General features: G+C 43.8%; 1 protein-coding gene across 2 annotated transcripts in view; it reads left to right on the forward strand.

The window, feature by feature from the left end:
* Positions 1 to 3,617: 3,617 nt before the first annotated feature.
* The window catches only part of egf (epidermal growth factor), a 170,760-nt gene continuing 152,427 nt past the window's right edge, over positions 3,618 to 21,950 (forward strand). For both annotated transcript variants that reach the window (XM_038792155.1, XM_038792156.1), the window contains exon 1: positions 3,618 to 4,119. In XM_038792155.1, coding sequence (XP_038648083.1) covers positions 3,990 to 4,119 — 130 coding nt within the window. In that variant the 5' untranslated portion in view covers positions 3,618 to 3,989. The remainder of the gene's footprint in view (positions 4,120 to 21,950) is intronic.

Here is a 21,950-nt window from a genome sequence, read left to right on the forward strand (position 1 = left end):
AACATTTGCCATCAACCACCACCCTCTGTCTTCTTTCAGCTAGCCAATTACTGATCCAAACCGCTAAATCACCTTCAATTCCATGCTTCCTTATTTTCTGCAATAGCCTACCGTGGGGAACCTTATCAAACGCCTTACTGAAATCCATATACACCACATCAACAGCTTTACCCTGATCCACCTGTTTGGTCACCTTCTCAAAAAACTCAATAAGGTTTGTGAGACATGATCTACCCTTCACAAAACCGTGTTGAGTATCGCTAATCAACTTGTTCTTTTCAAGATGATTATAAACCCTATCTCTTATAACCTTTTCCAACATTTTACCCACAACCGAAGTAAGGCTCACAGGTCTATAATTACCAGGGTTGTCTCTACTCCCTTCTTGATCAAGGGGACAACATTTGCTATCCTCCAGTCTTCCGGCACTATTCCTGTCGACAAAGACGACATACAGATCAAGGACAAAGGCTCAGCAATCTCCTCCCTGGCTTCCCAGAGAATCCTAGGATAAATCCCATCTGGCCCAGGGGACTTGTCTATTTTGACATTTTATAAATTGCTAACGCCTCCTCCTTTTGAACCTCAATTCCATCTAGCCTGGTCGACTGAACCTGAGTGTTCTCCTCGACAACATTGTCTTTCTCCAGTGTAAACACTGACGAAAAATATCCATTTAATGCTTCCCCTATCTCCTCTGATTCCACACACAACTTTCCACTACTATCCTTGATTGGCCCTAATCTTACTCGAGTCATTCTTTTGTTCCTGATATACCTATAGAAAGCCTTAGGGTTTTCCTTGATCCTATCCGCCAACGACTTTTCGTGTTCTCTCCTCGCTCTTCTTAACTCTCCCTTTAGGTCCTTCCTGGCTAACTTGTAACTCTCAAGTGCCCTAACTGAGCCTTCATGTCTCATCCTAACATAAGCCTTCTTCTTCCTCTTGACAAGTGCTTCAACTTCCTTAGTAAACCACGGCTCCCTTGCTCGACAACTTCCTCCCTGCCTGACAGGTACATACTTATCAAGGACACGCAGTAGCTGTTCCTTGAAAAAGCTCCACATTTCGATTGTACCCATCCCCTGCAGTTTCCTTCCCCATCCTATACCTCCTAAATCTTGCTGAATAGCATCATAATTGCCTTTCCCCCAGCTATAATTCTTGCCTTGCGGTATATACCTATCCCTGCCCATTGCTAAAGTAAACATAACCGAGTTGTGATCACTATCACCAAAGTGCTCACCTACATCTAAATCTAACACCTGGCCGGGTTCATTACCCAGTACCAAATCCAATGTGGCCTCGCCCCTTGTTGGCCTGTCTACATACTGTGTCAGAAAACCCTCCTGCACACACTGCACAAAACCTGACCCATCTATAGTACTCGAACTATAGTATTTCCAGTCAATATTTGGAAAGTTAAAGTCCCCCATAACAACTACCCTGTTACTCTCGCTCCTGTCAAGAATCATCTTTGCAATCCTTTCCTCTACATCTCTGGGACTATTCGGAGGTCTATAGACAACTCCCAACAGGGTGACCTCTCCTCTACTGTTCCTAACCTCGGCCCATACTGCCTCAGTAGACGAGTCCTCAAGCGTCCTTTCTACCGCCGTAATACTTTCCTTGATTAACAATGCCACACCCCCCCCTCTTTTACCATCTTCTCTGTTCTTACAGAAACATCTAAATCCTGGAACCTGCAACAACCATTCCTGTCCCTGCTCTACCCATGTCTCCGAAATCGCCACAACATCGAGATCCCAGGTACCAACCCATGCTGCAAGCTCACCCACCTTATTCCGGATGCTCCTGGCGTTGAAGTAGACACACTTCAAACCAGCGTCCTGCTTGCCGGTGCCCTCTTTCGAACTTTTAACCCTATCCCTGACCTCACTACTCTCAACATCCTGTACACTGGGTCTACAATTTAGGTTCCCATCCCCCTGCTGAATTAGTTTAAACCCCCCCGAAGAGCACTAGCAAATCTCCCTCCCAGGATATTGGTACCCCTCTGGTTCAGGTGAAGCCCATCCTGTTTGTAGAGGTCCCACCTACCCCAGAATGAGCCCCAATTATCCAGGAAACCAAAACCCTCCCTCCTGCACCATCCCTGTAGCCACGTGTTCAACTCCTCTCTCTCCTTATTTCTTACTTCGCTAGCACGTGGCACGGGTAACAACCCAGAGATAACAACTCTGTTTGTTCTAGCTCTCAGCTTCCACCCTAGCTCCCTGAATTTCTGTCTCAAATCCCCATCTCTCTTCCTACCTATGTCGTTGGTACCTATGTGGACCACGACTTGGGGTTGCTCCCCCTCCCCCTTAAGGATCCCAAAAACACGATCATCTGATCGCATCCTCTTTTAACATCCAGATTGGGATTATTGACCAGTAATTTGCAGAAATAACCTTGGCAGATTTCTTCACACTCCTTGGCCATACTCTGCCAAGTTACCGAGGCTTAGATCAACTAACATGGCACAAATAGAGATCAAGCGAAAGGCCTTCCTGTTCAGTGCAGCTCAGCGCCGCACCATGTAATCCAGTTACCCGTTTGGCGCCTAAACTTTGAAGGATATTATAAACTGGAACAATGATATATTCACATACCTTAGAAATACTTTAAATAAGGTTATTGTCAGATTCCTAACCTACCCTGTCACGCCTGCCTCCAGAATATCCAGGGTCAAAAGACTTGATAGCATTCCTATAAATCTGGCACTCAACAATGCGATGCCTCATAAACATGGGCAGCCTTTCCAAGATGAGAACTTTGAATGTGCCATTTGCTCAATCTGCGCACTAAGAGCTGATCCTGCCGGGCATCAGTAGATCAACTCTGCTTTATAATTAATTACCACTGTATGATACGAGACAAGTGAAGTAAAACGATAGCTGTTCCATTAAAAATAATGTCAACTGTAACATGATGCTTAATTCCATGTCACATTCAATGGCAGAGAGCTGTTCTGAGTTTACAGTGATTAAAGGCAGAGGGTAGTGAAGATTTGTGTGTCTGTGGTGGGGTGGGGGAGTTGCTGTGGTATCTACTGAAGCGCAAAAATTATTTTAACTTTCCAGGTTGCTGACCTGAACAGAAACAGTCAATAAAATTCCGCTTCACTCACAATAAGCTATCAAGAATCATGTTTACCAGTAAAATCTGTTCAATTTAACATGATAATTTAATCCGATGAAATGCAAAGATATTACTTGGCTGAAATAATTGTACCAAAAAAAATGTTTTTTTAATGCTGCGCAAAGAAACAGTGATGAACTACGTCTGAGTCTGCCGCCCTTCAGAAAAGCTGATGTGTACCCTAGGTTCTAAGTGAGACAAATAAAAGTATGATTATTCACATTCAACATGCAAGCTACAGACTTGTCCCAACAGAGAAAATATGAGTTATGGGTCTCTGTTCTTTGGCTGACTTCTCTTTGGTATTAGTTTACCCACATGTACATTTGAATGAAGTTTAAGTCAACTTTTTTTTTAAAGCAGAAAGGGGTGGGGTGAATAGCGCTCTCGTGCTGTTAAGGGTTAGTGGAGGAGGGGAGCCCTTATAAATATATGCAAACAAGTTGGCAAAAGCAGAACACCTCATTCAGCAAAGAAAACGTCGCACTAAAGAGAACTTGGAAGACAACACTGCATTATTGTATTTTGAATTAATGTGCAGGCTTAATATTTACGGGAAATTTGGTATTATCAACTGATCTGGATTTTTTAAATGTGTCAAATCTGTCACAAGGGTGTCAGGCATTTCATACTTTACTTCCAAAAAGCTACAAAATCCTGCAAGACATTCCGAGGGAGCTGCACTTAGTAAAAGTGGAGAAGTCTACAATGCAGAAAAGAAGACATAGGAATTGTGAGAAAACGCAACATACCATTTAGATTCTTTCTGGAGATTTCCTTTACACTTTTGCCCGAAAGACATGCTTAAAAACCACTGAATTAATCACTGCAGTTACCCAAGGAGAATGGATATTATGCTACTGTTACCACTTTTGATATTATTCTTCAGTGTTGTTTTGACAAATCCCTCTGCCTCTGTGGATTGGAGATGCTTGGATGGTTACCGCTTAGCTGATGATAACTTCACATGTGTTGGTAAGTTCATTTTTTCACTTGGGCATTTTAGAACGTATAAAGTCATGATTTCACATCTTATGGGTCCTAAAAAATCTTCTTTTGAACAACTGCATGTTTTTATTTCTAACTTACTTATTTGTTTTATTTTTTTAAAATTTAATACGAATAATATTCATAATGAAATAATTGAAAATTCTAATATGTTGCAAGGTTAGAGTCTAAGAGACATGACACTTATGAACCTGACTTTATGTTCAATATAAAAAAAGCTATACATCACAAATTGATTCTAAATTACAGTATTTCAAAAGCTTTCTAAAATTTTCTGTAGATTTTCAGGAACTTATTGGCAGACCTTTTTCCTATGTGGTACTTGTCTATTAATTATTAATGTATGATGGGATTTTTATTGTTAAATGTAAAACAATCCATTTAGTTTCATGACTGGGAGTAGACAATGAATAGCACTGTAAAAAACATGCTATGTCGCTATTTCAAAGAAGAACAGGAGTGTTCTCCCTGGCGTAGTATTTTTCCATTTCAATATATTTGTGTTAAAATCCTCAATGGTCTCATTCTACCCATTTCCAAAACATGCCCCAGCCTACAACCCATATCAAATGTAGCATCTAGTACTGTATATAGGCTGATCCAACAGGAGTCTCTATGGTGGGTTGGATGGATCTGGTAGCTTAAAAGTTTAATGCCTTGATAACTTTTACAGCTGCTGGTAGAACTATTTCTGTTCCAACAACTGTCTGCAAATCAGCCTGATGTATGTCAAGAAGCTCAATAAAGCCGTTTTATAAAGATAAGCCTTGTCTGATATAGCTCTTTGGGTTTGTAAATGCAGGTTTGGATATATCACAATAAGCAATTTTCTCATGACCATCATTGAAGCCAGAAGTGTAATAGGAACCAGACAACACCTAGGTGAACACTCCAGTACAGTACTGAGGGGATGCTGCACTGTTGCTGGTCGCATCTTTCATGATCAGACATTAAACTGCCCTCTCAGGTGGATATAAAAGATCCTGTGAAGTTCTCCTGATGTCCTGGACAGCATATACCCCTCAATTTACATCAATAAAACAGATTATCTGCTCATTATTTTATTGTTGATTGCTGGAGGTTGCTGTGAGCAGATTGGTTGCTGCATTTCCTGTAATACAGAGGTGACCACACGCCAATAAGTACTTCATTGACTGCAATGTGCTATTGGATGTCCTGAGGTCATGAAAGGTGCTATATAAATACAAGTTTTTTTTATGCCACACCACAAACTACATTGTAATGAAGTAAATTATGTAGCTCTTTAGATAATGTGCATGCACAAATACAAATTACTGATTTCCCAGGGTAATGGCAACTCTTCTGCCAAAAGAATGGTGGACAAGTGGGAGATTCCCTTTGGAAATTTACCCTGGTAGAATTTGTCAGCACTGAAGCAGCAGGGGTCTTGTGGAAGTCTTATCTTGAAGTTGGCAGTATCCCTCCCTCTGAGCCAGAAATTACGGGTTTGAGTCCAATCCCAGGACTTGATGGCCAAAGAAGGGGAGTTCATAACGCGGCCAAATAGCCTGCGTGTCAACCTGCAAATCTTTCCAATACGCCAATGGCTGGCGGTAAGAGTGGGAGTGACTGCTGCTTGATGTGGAGTGATGCCCTTTAAGCTATGAGCCCCTGATGACAGACTAGTGAATTGTTCCAGCTAATAATTCTGGAAACAGATGAAGGTCTGCCTTAGTGCACGAGTAGGTGCAGGAAGAGAATTGGAATTGGAAGCAGCACTTGTGAAATTGATGAAAGTACAATCTACTCGGTTTCATTCCAACAACCTTTCATTTCCCTCTAAAAAGTAATGCTTTAGTGGAATCTTAAGCCACAAAATGGCATGTTGCCCAATAAATTGCAAGTAAAGAGATTCAACTAAGTTAAAGAGAGTTGACATGACTCATAAAGTGAGCATATCTCAATCAATTGCTGCAGGCATAACAGGAGCAATTTGTTGACTTTTCTGGTATAAACAGCACTCTACCCCATAATTTACAATAATTTACAGCGCTACAGGTGAAAGGGCCTTACAGAGGCATTTTCTTCAAGAGAATTCTTTAAGCTGCAAAAAGACATTTTTCCCATCTTGATTTTCGTTCTGAGTTTATTAGATTGGCTGTACATTAGAATTGCTTTCAAACTTCAATGGCTGGGAAATTCAATGGGGTTTCCTTTGCATTTCCGAAATAGCGATGCCAGCAGAGAGATAGCAGCTCCAAGAAATTTACCAGCCCATGCTTCAAAGACTTCCTGAAATATTTTGAATTCACCTTAATTCAAATTTATTGGTGACCCAATGCAGGACTGTGCGATCTGCTGCATGTAGTTGATTTTATATGTGGGTGAATTTATCTGGAATTATCTCTGCCTGGTCCCTTCCGTTGAGTTCAAGACCTCGTGCGGGATTCTCTGGTTGTCAGGATTCACTTTTCCTGCTGGTAGCGCACCCCTGCCAGCAGGTTTCACGGTGGCATGGGGTGGTTTCAATGGGAAATCCCATAGAATCACGCCGTCAACGAGCAGCGCATCGCGGAGAAACACACTGGGCAGGATTCTCCCCCCCCACCCCCCACCGGGTGGGAGAATCACTGGGGCGCCGCGCAAATCGCGTCATGCCGCCCCGACCCCTGCATGCGATTCTCCCACCCTCCGGAAACCAGAGCCGCGTGAATCGCGCCAGGCCGCTCGGAGAATTGCCGCAAACGGTGAGCGGTGATTCTTTGGCCCGGATGGGCCGAGCGGCTGTGCGTAAATGGCCTAGTTGCGCCGGCACCGTCCACACCTGGTCGCTGCCGGCGGGTACCCGTCGTGAAGGCTTGGGGGTGGCAGCCTGTTTGGGGTGGGGGGGGGGGGGCGGGCTCCGTTTCCGGGGGGGGGGATTCCAATGGGGTTTGGCCCTTGATCGGGGCTCTCCGATCGGCGGGCCGGCCTCTCCCCCCACCCCTGGGCCTACTTCCTTGAGTGACTAGCCCCAGACCCCCGGCGCCATGTTGGTGAGGGTCCGGAGCGCTCCGTGAGGTTACTGCGTGTGCGTCGGTTGGCACCGGTGCCACTGCACATGCGCTAGTTGGCGCTGGCCCAACTGTACATGCGCGGGACCCAAGGTGCCGGGTGTCTGATGCCACGCCAAGTCCCCACCCCTGTAAATCGTGCGACGCCCCTGCTAGCCCCACGGAGGGCGGAGAATAGGGGTCTAGGAACGGGCGCCGAAGCTGGTGTAAAACATACTGGTTTTTACTCCGGCGTCGGCACTTAAACTCCCGCTGGGAGAATTCCACCCCATGTTGAGGAATGGGAGAATCCGGTCCCTTCATTTCAATTCATTTCCACTGTGGTGAATAAATTATCATTGAGGATTCTGGAATTGTCAATTTCCAAACGAACATTGTAACGATTGCAATTAAAATCATTAATTATGCATTTTAACTGGGTCAACATAATGAATTGCTGCACATTGATTATAAAAAAAGTGGTTGGACAACAGTGGGGGATTGAAAAGGGAGATGGACATAAGTTACAGAGCAATGTTCTCTGCCAGTGGCAGTAAACTGTGAGCAGTCTCAAGCATTCAGGCTCAGAATGGTTAGTTAGCATAAACCTGTCAAATGGCTCTTTCAGTGTTTTAAGCAGCAATCAGATTTGCAACCCAGTTAGCCACGTATTATTTTAACAATGGGTTGCATAACAGATTTTTAACATTATCATTTTGTCAGGTATCATTTAATCTTTGCAAATGTTCAATTTTAATTCAATAAGTAAAGGCAATTAGAATGAAGCTGAGAAATCAGTAAATATATACACATATTTGATATGAAACAGCTTAGTTCTCTTTTCAATTTGTTGCCTGTTTGTTCACAGAGCAACATTTTCCAAATCCATCTCATCTAAGATTTACAGGAACTTTTTTTTCTCTGTTTAGTTCATATGCAAATTACATCTGATGATAGGCTCTATTAGCTGGCTTGCAAGCAGAAGAAGAGAAACACCGAAGCTTTAAGAAACAATTCTGCCTTCATTGCCAAACGTAGTTGGGAAACATCATTGTGCATTCGCTAATGGTCACAGGCTTTGAAACACTAGAATATTAATCACAGCACCATTCAAAGACCGCAAGTTGTGAACTGGCACAAATTCTCTGCTGATTTCAAATGCATAATCTCCTGTATTCTAAAGATGTTATTGAGTCACCTCCAAGATTTTTAGTCTTCCGTTCAAAGCAGCTTGTCACATTGCTTCAGATGGCTTTCATTGGAGTTCAACCCAGTCCGCAGTACAAGCGGTTCTCTTTGGAGCAGACTGTTGCTAGGATAAATGAAAGCTGCCTTACTGTTGAAGTTGGTGAGTCATCTCAAATTCCACTGACCTGACAATCTAAAAGGACCTGATTCGCATTGGGATCGTCCAATTTCATACACGATTGATTCATGCAATAACTTCATCTGCACCAATGAAAGATTTATCTTATAAAAAATATGCTTATGAAGGCTTTTGTGCTGGGGGATGGGACACTGCCCACTTCAGATGCCCAGTGCCAGCTTCAAGCATTTCCAGCTAATGTATAATGCAGCCAGACACAGACTGAAAGTTCCCTCCACTCTGTCCTAACCATAGATCTGAAACCCAACTTCACGGTAACATACCTCCTTGGACCACTGTGGCGTACTTCAATTTCCTACATGAGCTAACTTTGTGGTGTCTGAACAATGACTGTTAACTTAGTGCCAACGTTATAAATAAGTTAAATAAAGGTATATTTTTCCAAACAGATTTAGCCCAGGTTCACTGACCTGAAAGGAAAGTTGGACAAGAAAAATAACACCAGATATCCACCCACTTTGCTGTCAATTATAGTTTTGACATTGAATAAAATAGAAGCAGGAAGCTGCCATTATAATGTTTCATGGCATCATACGACAGTAGAACACAGGAGGTCATTCGGCTCATCAACTCTATACTACTGTTCAATGAACAGTCCAGTTAGTCCCTCTCCCCCGCCACTCATTTCCCACCTCCCTGTATTTCTTTTCTCTTTCAAATATTTATCAGGTTCCCTATCTTTAAAGCCACATCCACCATCCTATCAAACAGTGCATTCCCAATCCTATCTGTTTCTGTAGATGTTTCTGCCACATGTCACCTCTGGTTCTTTTGTCAATTACCTTACATCTGTGTCCAAGCATTGGAAGCAGCATTCTCTTTATTTACTTTTCTTAAATCCCTCATGCTTTTAAGCGCCATTTATCATCTCTCTTCTGACTCTGTTCAAAAGAGAACAACTCGAGGGTTTCTGTGTAACTGGAATCCACAAATCTTGGGATTCAGATAAACCTCTTCTGTACCCTCCCCAAGGCCTTCACATTTTTCCTAAAATGTTGTGCCCAGAATTAGACAAAACTTGGAAGTGTATTAAGATTGGAAATGATTAAGAAAGTAATAAATACATTTCTAGAGGATCTAGATACCCTGGTTGAACGGATGAGCACATGGCGAATGAAAGTCGATGTAACAAAGAGGTGAAAGGTTATCAGGAATGGACAGAAATGTGGGGTTGAAGTTACAATCAGATCAGCCATGTTTGATGGGAGTTGCTTTAGCTCCAATGGCTGGACAGCTGGTTTATGATGCAGAGTAAGGCCAACGTTGCAGGTTCAATTCCCATACTGGCTGAGGTTATTCATGAATCTTACCCCTTGTCTGAAGTGTAGTGATCCTCAGGTTAAATCATCACCAGTCATCTCTCCCTCTCAAAGGCTATGCAGCCTATGGTCATCTGGGACTATGGTGACTTTACTTTACTTCCCAGCTTTTGTACCCTGCAAATATTTATAAGATCCAGGATTCCATATACTTCATTAACTGCTTTGTTAACTTCTCTACCACCCTCAAAGATTTCTGTCCCAACAGCCTTGGGTCTCTTTGTTCTTATTAGGCCTTTAATTTTGTGCCATTTAGTTTGAACTGTCTCTCCATATTCTTACTACCAGAATAAAAAACCTCACGCTTTTACGTAAGTACATACGAATTACTTGGCCACTTGAGCTTGCTCTGCCTTTCAATAAGATCATGACTGATCTGATTGTAACTTCAATTCAGTTGTTTATCAGCCTGCAAATCCTTCCAATAAGCATAATGGCAAGAGGCGACTTCTTGCCTGACTTAACCATATTTGAAAAGTGGGTGACTTTCCTGGTCAGCCATTGGATTGGATTTTGTTTATTGTCACGTGTACCAAGGTACAGTGAAAAATATTTTTCTGTGAGCAGCTGAACATATCATTAAGTACATGAAAAGAAAAATAAATTGTAATGTGAGAGTACCTTTAAGAAATGAGTGTTTAAGAAATGTACCTTTAAGAAATAGGTGTTTATCAGTGATGTCAGAGTGTGGGTGGAGCTGGGCTGTCTGCCAGCTTTTTTAACTTTTGTTTTAGGCTGTTTGCTGCAGGGTGTGTTTTAGTTTCATTTTCGGAGCTGGATAGCTGCAGTCACAGCCAGAAGGCATATGAATCTCTCTCTCTGTAATCTAAAGAATGTAAATTGATCCTTTGGTGATTTAAAACTAATAACTGCTCTCAGTAGTGACTTTAACCTGATGTGCTTCTGTTTTAAAGGGTTTTTAGGTCTTATGGATGTCAAAAGGACAGCTTAAGCATTACTTAGTGTTGTATTCTTTGAGGGGTTATATTTGAATTGATGGTTGCTAAGATGTTCACTGTATGTTTTAAACAGGTTAACTTGAGTTCATAGAAGAAACATTGTTTTGCTTTAAAAAATACTTTTCCATTTCTGCTGCGTAGAGTGAGTCGTGTGCTCCCATACCACAATCTATTAAAAGTTATGGGTCAGGTGAACTCCATGATACACTTTGGGGTTCTCTAAAGCCTGGCCCATAACAAATTTGGGTCTCGAGGGGGATAATAGTCTATCTATTGGATTGGCTTAGTGAACTTCAAGACAGTGAGGGGTGAGCATATTGTGGTTGCTTTTCAGGAATGGTATTTCAGTTTAACTAGTGAGTGTGTTGTGGAAAATGGCTCTTTCAGAGGCTCTGAAGTTTTTTTTGGGGGGAGCCTGTCACACGCAGGACCTTACGGACAGAGACCATAAACAGACTATTAGATTTGGCAAAAACATTGCAGTTAACATTACCTGACAAAATGCGAAAAGATGAGGTAATTATGGCAGTGGCTAAGCATTTAAAGTTGCATGAGATACAGTTTGACTCATTGGAAATGGCAAAAAATCAGTTACAAATTAAACAAATGGAACCTGAGAAAGAATTAAGGCTGCTTGAATACGAAAGAGAGGAAAAAGAAAGAGAAACAGATAAAGACGAAAAAGAAAAGGAGAGAGAAGAAAGGAGAAAAGAAAGAATAGCCCTAGCAGAACAAAAAGAAAGTGAAAGGGAGATACAGATCAGAGAAAAAGATAAAGAGAGAGAGTTTGAACTTCAGAAAATGGCCATGAAAGATGACAGTCAGTTAAAATTGACAGACATAAAGGGAAATGTACAGTTGGATGATAGTGATGAGGATAGTGAGAAAGAGTGTCAAAGTCAAAGGCGTGGTGGGAATCTATTTCAATATGTCCAAGCATTGCTAAGATTTGATGAGAAGGAGGTTGAAGCCTTTTTCATTTCATTTGAAAAGGTAGCTAAACAAATGAAATGGCCACAGGACATGTGGGTATTACTGATTCATACAAAGTTGATAGGTAGGGCTAGTGTAGTGTTTGCATCACTACCAGAGGGAGTGGGACATATGAGGAGGTGAAAAAATCCATCTTTGGTGCATATGAACTGGTGCCTGAAGCTTACAGACAAAGATTTAGAAATTTAAGGAAAGAATTTGGTCAAACATACATGGAGTTTGAAAGGATCAAACAGAGTAATTTTGATAGGTGGATAAGGGCTTTGAAAATAGACCAAACGTATGAAGCTCTCAGAGAAATTATACTTTTTGAGGAGTTTAAAATTCAATTTCTGATGTAGTGAGAACTCATGTGGAAGAGCAGAGGGTTAAAACTGCGAGGTTAGCAGCAGTAATGGCTGTGAGGGATAGAAACTGGGGACATGATACTCAAATGGTAACGGTAAAGGTGATCTGATGGGAGATAATAAGGAGAGTGCACCTCAGACGCAAAAGGAAATCCAGGAGGGTAGAAAAGAAATGAAAAATGTCAAATGTTTTCACTGTAATAAACTAGGCCATGTAAAGTCACAGTGTTGGTGGTTGAAGAAAAGCACTGGGAAGTCTGATGTGGTAAAACAGGACAAGACAGTGGGGTTTGTTAAAGCCCAAGTGAAGCGAAAGAGGTGTAAAAGATTGTACAGCCTGATCAAGAGGTGATTGATGAGAAGGTGCCAGATTTCTTCAAAGAATTTACTTGTGTGGGTAAAGTTTACTCATGTGTATCAGGAGGAGCAGGTAAAGAAGTCCCAATTTTAAGAGATACGGGAGCTGGTCAATCTTTAATGGTAAGAGATGAGGAGTTATGTAGTTTGGGAAGAAAGTTGCCAGAAAAGGTGGTAATATGTGGAATTCAGTGTGAGAGGAGTAGTGTTCAATTATATAAGGTAAGGTTGGAAAGTCCAGTGAAGAGTGGTGAAGTGGTAGTAGGAGTAATAGAGAAACTATCTTGTCCAGGAATACAGTTTATCTTGGGCAATGATATAGCTGGATCGCAGGTGGGAGTGATGCCTTAGTGGGCAGCACGGCAGCATAGTGGATAGCACAATTGCTTCACAGCTCCAGGGTCCCAGGTTCAATTCTGGCTTGGGTTACTGTCTATGCGGAGTCTGTACGTTCTCCCCGTGCGTGCATGGGTTTCCTCCGGGTGCTCCGGTCATCTCCCACAGTCCAAAGATGTGCACATTAGGTGGATTGGCCATGATAAATTGCCCTTAGTGTCCAAAATTGCCCTTAGTGTTGGGTGGGGTTGCTGGGTTATGGGGATAGGGCTTGAGTAGGGTGCTCTTTCCAAGAGCCGGTGCAGACTTGATGGGCCGAATGGCCTCCTTCTGTAAGGTAAATTCTATGATGCCTATTGTGGTTGATAAGCCAGTAGAAAATCAGACAACTGAAGTGTTGAAGGACAAATATCCTGGGATTTTTCCAGATTCTGTAGTAACAAGGTCGCAAAGTCACAGGTTAAGACAAGAGGAGAAATCAAACAGTGAAGATAAAGTTGAAGTGCAATTATTACAAACGATTTTTGATCAGATGGTTGGAAAAGAACAAGAACAGGTGGAGGATGAGGCTGATATTTTTAGTTCAGGAAAATTGGCAGAGTTACAACAGAAAGATGTAGAAATAAACCGGATGTATCAGAAAGCATACATAGAAGAGGACTCTACGTGTATACCAGGGTGTTATTACCGTAAAAGTGATGTCTTGATGAGAAAATGGAGACCTTTACATATTCAGGCTGATGAAAAGTGGGCAGAAGTTCATAGATCAAAGAATTTACAGTGCAGAAGGAGGCCATTCGGCCCATCGAGTCTGCACTGGCTCTTGGAAAGAGCACCCTACCCAAGCCCACACCCCCAACCTATCCCCATAATCCAGTAACCCCACCCAACACTAAGGGCAATTTTGGACACTAAGGGCAATTTATCATGGCCAACCAACCTAACCAGCACATCTTTGGACTATGGGAGGAAACTGGAGCACCCGGAGGAAACCCACGCACACACGGGGAGAACATGCAGGCTCCGCACAGACAGTGACCCAAGCCGGGAATCGAACATGGGACTCTGGAGCTGTGAAGCAATTGTGCTAACCACTATGCTACCATGCTGCCCTACGTTCATCAAGTAGTATTGGCGGTAGTGTATAGAAAGGAGGTGTTGCGAGTTGCACATGAGGTACCAGTGGGAGGTCATTTGGGAATAAAGAAAACTCAAGCTAAAATCCAAAAACATTTTTATTGGCCTGGACTACATAATAGAACATAGAACATAGAACAGTACAGCACAGAACAGGCCCTTCGGCCCTCGATGTTGTGCCGAACAATGATCACCCTACTTAAACCCACGTAACCCGTATACCCATAACCCAACAATCCCCCATTAACCTTACACTACTGGCAATTTAGCATGGCCAATCCACCTGACCCGCACATCTTTTGGACTGTGGGAGGAAACCGGAGCACCCGGAGGAAACCCACGCACACACGGGGAGGACGTGCAGACTCCACACAGACAGTGACCCAGCCGAGAATCGAACCTGGGAGCCTGGAGCTGTGAAGCATTGATGCTAACCACCATGCTACCGTGAGGCCCCTAAAGATGCAGTTAAATTTTGGCAATCATGTCACACATGTCAAGTGATAGGGAAACCTCAAGCAGTGATAAAACCAGCACCCTTAATACCCATTCCAGCATTTGAGGAACCTTTTACAAGGGCCCTAATTGATTGCGTCGGACCACTTCCTAAAACAAAAAGTGGAATCAATATCTTTTGACTATAATGGATGTGGCTACTAGGTTTCCAGAGGCAGTTCCAGTACGTACTATTACAGCTAAAAAGATTGTGGAGGGGGGAGTTAAATTCTTTACTAGATATGGACTACCCACAGATAGTGGATCAATTAGATTCGATTCGATTCCGGCTTGGGTCACTGTCTGTGCGGAGTCTGCATGTTCTCCCCGTGTGTGCGTGGGTTTCCCCCGGGTGCTCCAGTCTCCTCCCACAGTCCAAAGATGTGCACGTTAGGTGGATTGGCCATGATAAATTGCCCTTAGTGCCCAAGGGCAAGGATCAAATTTTACCTCAAGGTTATTCAAAGAAGTTATGGATAGCTTGGAAATAAAACAAATTAAATCAACTGCGTACCATCCAGAATCGCAGGGAGCGTTAGAAAGGTGGCATCAGACATCAAAGACAATGTTGAGGAGTTATTGTCAAGATTATCCAGAGAATTGGGATAAAGGAATTCCATTTGTACTGTTTGCAATTAGGGATGCACCTAATGAGTCAACCAAATTCAGTCCCTTTGAACTAATGTTTGGTCATGAGGTAAGAGGAGCACTTCAATTGATTGAGGCAAAATTGGTGTGAGAGATCGGAAATTACATTATTGGATTACGTGTCAAATTTTAGGGAATGATTAAATGGAGCATGTGAATTGGCGAGACAACATTTAAATGTTGCACAAAATCTGATGAAACGGGTTAGCAGACAAGAAATCCAAAGTTCGTAGTTTTGCCAGTGGAGATCAAGTTTTAGTGTTGTTACCAGTGGTAGGTGCGCTGTCAAAAGCTAGTTTTTTTTGTGGACCTTATCAGGTTGAAAGGAAATTAAGTGAGGTGAATCATGTGGTAAAAACGCCAGATAGGAGGAAAACTCACTGAGTGTGTCATGTGAATATGCTTAAAAGGTACTTTGAAAGGGAAGGAGAGCAAAAGGAGGTTTTAATGATTCTAACTCAAAGTGACAAATCAAATCCAGATGATTGTGAATTTGACATAACTGAAATTAAATTGGAAAATGAGGATGTTCTTAAAAGTTGGGATAAATTGTTGAGTTACCTTCCAGAGGAATAACGGCCTGACCTGAAAAGTTATTGATATCATGTGGGCAAGTTTGTAGAGATAAATTGGGAAGTACTAAAATGGCTATACATGATGTAGATGTGGGAAATGCTGTTCTAATCAAATAACATACATACAGACTTAACCCTTTAAAATTGGCACAGGTTAACAAAGAGTTTGAGAGTCTGCTTAAAAATGGCATAATTGAAGTGGGTTGGAACCAATGGAGCTTACCCATAGTGATGGTACCTAAACCATACGGTACCCAATGGTTGTGTGTGGACTATAGAAAGGTTAATGCAGTTACAAGAACGGACTCTTATCCTATCCCAAGTTTGGAGGATTGCATTGAGAACGTGGGACAATCAGCTTTTATTTCCAAATTGGATTTACTTTATGGTTAGTGGCAGGTACCTTTATCTGAAAGGGTGAAGGAAATTTCAGCTTTTGTGGCTCCAGATGATATATACCAATTCAAACTTATGCCATTTGACATGAAAAACGCCGCAGCCACATTTCAACGGTTAACAAACAAAGTTGTTTCAGGATTACCCAATTGTGCGTTTACATCGACAATCTGGTAATTTTCAGCCAGACATGGAAAAAACATTGAAAATATCTGATGGAGTTATTTGATCGACTTCAGGAGGTGGGTTTGGTGATAAACCTAGCCAAAGGTGAATTTGGAAAAACCCAAGTCACTTTCCTTGGCCATACAATCGGATGGGGTCGAATGGTCCCATGGGATGTCAAAACAAAAGTTATTGGGGAGTTTCTGATACCCTCGACAGGAAATAATGCAATTTCTTGGTATGAGTGGCTTTTACCGGAAATTTGTCCCAAATTTCAGCAGTGTGGTCGATCCACTGACAGACTTACTCAAGAAGCGTAACAAATTCCAGTGGACAGCGGAGTGCCAACAGGCATTTGACGGCCTGAAGGCTGTGTTAACCACTGCTCCTGTGTTAGCCATCCCAAATTATACAAAACCATTCAAAGTGGCTGCCGATGCGAGTGATGTGGGTGTAGGTGCGGTGCTTCTACAAAACGTCGACAAAGGGCTAGAGCAGCCTCTGGTTTATTTTTCAAAGAAATTGAATTCTCACCAGAAAAAGATAGAGAAGGAGATGTTGAGTTTGGTTCTAGCTTTCCAACATTTTCACATTCATGTGACCAGCAATCCAAATGACACCATTATATATACTGATCATAATCCGTTGACGTTTTTGGAGCAATTCCGGAATAACAATGCAAGGCTGTTTCACTGGAGTTAATTGTTACAGCCATTTCATTTAGAAATAGTACATGTGGCAGGACGAGAAAACATGATAGCCTATGCTTTGTCACGAATGTGATGAATGGAAGCAGTTTCAGTTGGAGGAAGAAGAACGAAAAGTAAATGGAGTATATCATTATACCTGTTTGCATGGTGTTGTTTTTCTGAAACAAAAAAGTATATTTACAGTGTGAATTTCTTAAAGGATAGTGAAAAGGTGAAAAATTACACCATTTTGAAGTAGACAGTTTTTTTTTCTTGCGGGGAGGTGTCATGTGAGAGTACCTTTAAGAAATTGGTGTTTAAGAAATGTACCTTTAAGAAATGGTTGTTTATCAGTGATGTCAGAGTGTGGGTGGAGCTTGGCTGTCTGTCAGCTTTTTACTTTCGTTTTAGGCTGTTTGCTGCAGGGTGTGTTTTATTTTTGTTTCCAGTGCTGGATAGTTGCAGTCACAGCCAGAAGGTGTATGCGTCTCTCTCGCTCTGTAATCCAAAGAATGTAAATCGATCCTTTCGTGATTTAAAACTAATAACTGTTCTCAGTAGTGACTTTAACCTGATATGCTTCTGTTTTAAAGTTTTTTTTAGGTCTTATGGATATCAAAAGGACAGCTTAAGCATTACTTAGTGTTGTATTCTTTGGGGGTTGTATTTGAATTGATGATTGCTAAAATGTTCACTATGTTTTAAAAAGGTTAACTTGAGTTCATAGAATAAACATTGTTTTGCTTTAAAATATACTTTTCTATTTCTCCTGTACCACACCTGTAAAGTGGGTTGTGTGCTCCCCATACCACAATCTATTAAAGGTTGTTGGTCAGGTGAACTCCATAATACACTTTGGGGTTCTCTAAACACTGGCCCATAACAAAATAAATGAAAATACATAATAGGGCAACACAAGGTATCCAATGTAACTACATCAGATTAAGCATACATAGATCATAGAATTTACAGTGCAGAAGGAGGCCATTCGGCCCATCGAGTCTGCACCAGCTCCTGGAAAGAGCACCCCATCCCCCACCTCTCCTGAAACCTTTGCAGTAGTGATTAGGATTATTGAGTGGATGGATGGGACCCACGCTTGCATCCTGTCATGATTTATAACGGGGTGAGTGATGGTAGGTTTCACCGTGAAGCCCTGCACTGAGCTTCATATCAGTGTCTCCTGCGTGATGTTAACTCTTGTATGAGCATTGGGGTTCAATGCTTGGCACTCAACTATTTTAATTGAACCAAATAAACTAAATTCAACTAACTGAGGGACAAAGTGAAGGTGACAGCCTCTTAAAGGGATACTGACTTAAATAAAAACAAAACACAATTGAGTCTTAAAACATTGAATTGAAATGTTATTAAAAGGGTCAATAAAAAAGCTCAGACCTTGCGGTGGCCACTGGACACAGAAAGCCTCGATGGTGCCTGTGGACATAACATGCTCTCTCTTCAGAGACACCCGATTGCAAATGCAGCCGCGAAAGAGGGGCAGACAGTCGGGTTGGGCAACCCCCACGGTCATCTTCTGCCTCGACATGTTTACGGCAAGTTTAGTCAGGCGCAGGAGCAGGTTCACAAGGAGATCCTCATCCTGCCCCGCCCCTCTCTGCACGAGTGCCGGAGGAATGTCGGGCTGAAGTGCAAACAAAACTGCAACAAAAGGGGCAGGATTCACCATTGTCAGACACTGATTCTGTAATCCGCGATCGGGAGGAGAATCTCTTTGGGGGGGGGGTGCTGGTTTGACGTTGGTTTTCTATCCCCCATCCCCTCCAAAATGGCATCACCGCATCGCACGCTGCACGCCATTGGAATGGTGTTGGTGCGTCACCTAAAGGCCCTCCCCCGATGCTCCCCCCTGATAGGTCATGTTCCCAACTCCGCGGGGTGGGGGGGGTGCCCAGCGGTGGAGAACCCAGCGTGGTGGCTGCAGATTGTATTCGGCGCCGCCACAGTCGGCCAGGAGCCGTGCTGTTGGCTGGGTGGCTTCTGTGAGGGCTGGGGGTACTGGTAGGTGGTGGCCAGGGGACAGTATTTGGCAGGTCAGGTCCGCGTATGCCCGGCGCCATGTTTCATGGCGTGATCACTGCAGGTTGTCGCTGTGCATATGCGCGGCCACGGACCCAGTCATTCTCCAGCCATTTATATCGTGGACGCCAGGAGTTTTACTCTGCGTGGCTGCTAGCCCCTCACTGATCATAGGATCGGTGAGAGCTTGGTGCCGATTTTGACGTCGTAAAGTGCTACAGTTGCCACGCCGGTGTCGGCACTTCACCTCAAAAATGGTGAATCCAGTCCAAGGTTTTTCAAGAAATTGAAAAGGGGTGCAGCTTGAAACAACTTACATATCCATGGTCCATGCACTCCACAAGGTCGTAAAAATGCAGGCATCATGGGAGTTTGTGTACCGATGCAGTCTCCAGTTTATGGGACTTCTGCATAGAACCCCAGGTCCCTGAGATTAATGGGGGCGGGGTGGGCGAGGGGACGGGACTCCATAGAGGGACCTCCAGTGGGAACCTCTACCGCTGGTTGGCAACAAGTTGTGCCAAGATATGTCCCAGTGATGGATGAGGGCAAGGAGGTGAAGGGTGTGCAGCAACACCCCATACAGGAAACGCCTCTCTGCAGTGCAAAAGGGCTCGGAGGGTGTTTGAAACTCCAATCCGTGGCAGTGAACTTTAGCTATGCATATTTAATTGGCACAATTGACTTCTCAATAAAGGGTGACCAGGCAGATTACTGCCTTATGCAGCAGATGAAGCACATCTTATTTGAGTGAAGCCTGCAATTAGCATGACAATGTACAAACTTAGAGGGCACCCTCATTCTCCCATTTCACAGCCCTACACACTAATTCCTGACAGACAAACTTCCCATGAAAAGATGAATAGAAATCCAATAGAGCTTAAGCCATTGGTCTTCAGAGTACTGCCTGAGTGCGGGGTTCTACTTAAAGTTCAGTTGTGCTTCTTCAAGTGAGAGGGTCTCCATTCCTTATGAGGCAGGAATGCAACTCTCAGAGGTGAGGCTGCCATGTTCATGTTCATTTCTTTTTAATAAATGTTTTTTATTCGGATTTTGAACAAGGTATAATTACCATTATGTACACAGGATAAGAAACATATATATATATATATACATATATAGAAGAGAAGGGCACACCCAAACATACTAAAGAGAAGAAAATAGTACATAGTACAAAAAAAAATACAATACAAAATAAATAACTGGTAGGATATTGCGCACCAGCTCAACAGCAGCAACTCTGTACACCTGGCAAAATTATTTACAACACATAAGTAGGCAACTGTTTGCGGTGGGGGGTGGGGGGGGGGGGGGGGGGGGGGGGTGGAAGGGGGGGGGGGGGGGGGAATACATTTGGGTGCCGGAGAGATAATTACAGTGGGCGATACTCGGCTGTGTTTCGTGTTGTTGTCGCTTGCTTCTCCCGGACGGATCTCGCTGCCGTCTCGCGTTCACCTCCGCATTTGCTGCTCCTCCCGTCCTCCGTCTTTATTTTCTTCGTTCCCTGCTCCTGGAGATGTCATGCTCGTTTTGGTATCCTGTGCCTTCCTTCCAATTCTCATTTCCCTGCCTCCCCCCATCTCGCTGGTTTTCCTCTCTTGTTCCCCATCTCCTCCCTCTCCTCCCCCCCCGCGGATCGCCTTTCTTTCCTCAGGTTTAGCTGTCGCCCCCCCCCCCCCACTCCCTCTCCCCCCCCCCCCCCCCCCCCCCCCCCCCCCGCCCCGTGATTCACCTTTCTTTCCTCAGGTTTAGCTGTCTCTCCCCCCCACCCCTCTCTCCCGGTCTATCTCTCCCTTTCATGCCTTGGCTACTTTCCCCTGATTCTTGACTACTTTCCTCTGATTCTTGGCTACCTGGCTATTCTTCCTCTTGTTCGTTGGCCACAAACAGGTCCCAAAACAGTCGCGTGAATGGCTCCCACGTTCTGTGGAAGCCGTCGTCTGACCCTCGGATGGCGAATTTGATTTTCTCCATTTGGAGAGATTCCGAGAGGTCGGACAGCCAGTCTGCTGCTTTGGGTGGTGCTGCTGACCTCCAGCCAAACAGGATTCTACGATGGGCAATCAGGGAGGCAAAGGCAAGGGCGTCCGCCCTCCTACCCAGAATAGATCTGGTTGGTACGAGACCCCGAAGACCGCCACTTTCGGGCATGGCTCCACCCTCACCCCCACCACTTTGGACATTACCTCAAAGAAGGCTGTCCAGTACTCCACAAGTCTGGGGCAAGACCAGAACATGTGGGCGTGGTTGGCCGGGCCTACTTGGCACCGTTCGCATCTATCCTCCACCTCCGGGAAGAACCTACTCATACGGGCTCTTGTTAAGTGGGCTCTATGTACCACTTTTAGTTGCGTCAGGCTGAGCCTTGCACACGTGGCGGTAGAGTTGACCCTATGCAGTGCTTCGCTACAGAGTCCTCACCCTATCTCAATCCCCGGGTCATTCTCCCATTTCTTTCTTGTTGCGTCCAGTACGGTGTCGGCCCTTTCTATCAGTCGGTCATACATGTCACTACAGTTTCCTTTGTCTAATATGCTTTCGTCCAGTAGGTCTTCCAGTAGTGTCTGTCGTGGCGGTTGTGGGTAAATCCTTGTCTCCTTTTGTAGGAAGCTTTTAAGCTGCAGATACCTTAGCTCGTTCCCCCGGCTAGCCAAAATTTCTCTGTCAGTTCGTCCAGTGTTGCGATCCTGCCGTCCGTGTATAGGTTCCTGACTGTCAGTGTCCCTCTATCCTGCCCCTACCTTTTGAAGGTGGCATCAGTCAGTGCTGGTGTGAACCTATGGTTGTTGCAGATGGGAGCCTTGTCCGACATTTTGGTCAGGCCAAATTGCTGCCGCAGTTGGTTCCAGGATTGGAGGGTGGCTATCACCACCGGGCTGCTGGAGTGTTTTTTGGGTGGGGATGGGAGTGCTGCCGTGGCGAGGGCCCGGAGGTCCCCACGCAGGAGCAGGAGGCCTCCTCC

Source organism: Scyliorhinus canicula, chromosome 3 (genome assembly GCF_902713615.1).
Source record: "Scyliorhinus canicula chromosome 3, sScyCan1.1, whole genome shotgun sequence".
In the NCBI taxonomy this organism is placed as follows: domain Eukaryota; kingdom Metazoa; phylum Chordata; class Chondrichthyes; order Carcharhiniformes; family Scyliorhinidae; genus Scyliorhinus; species Scyliorhinus canicula.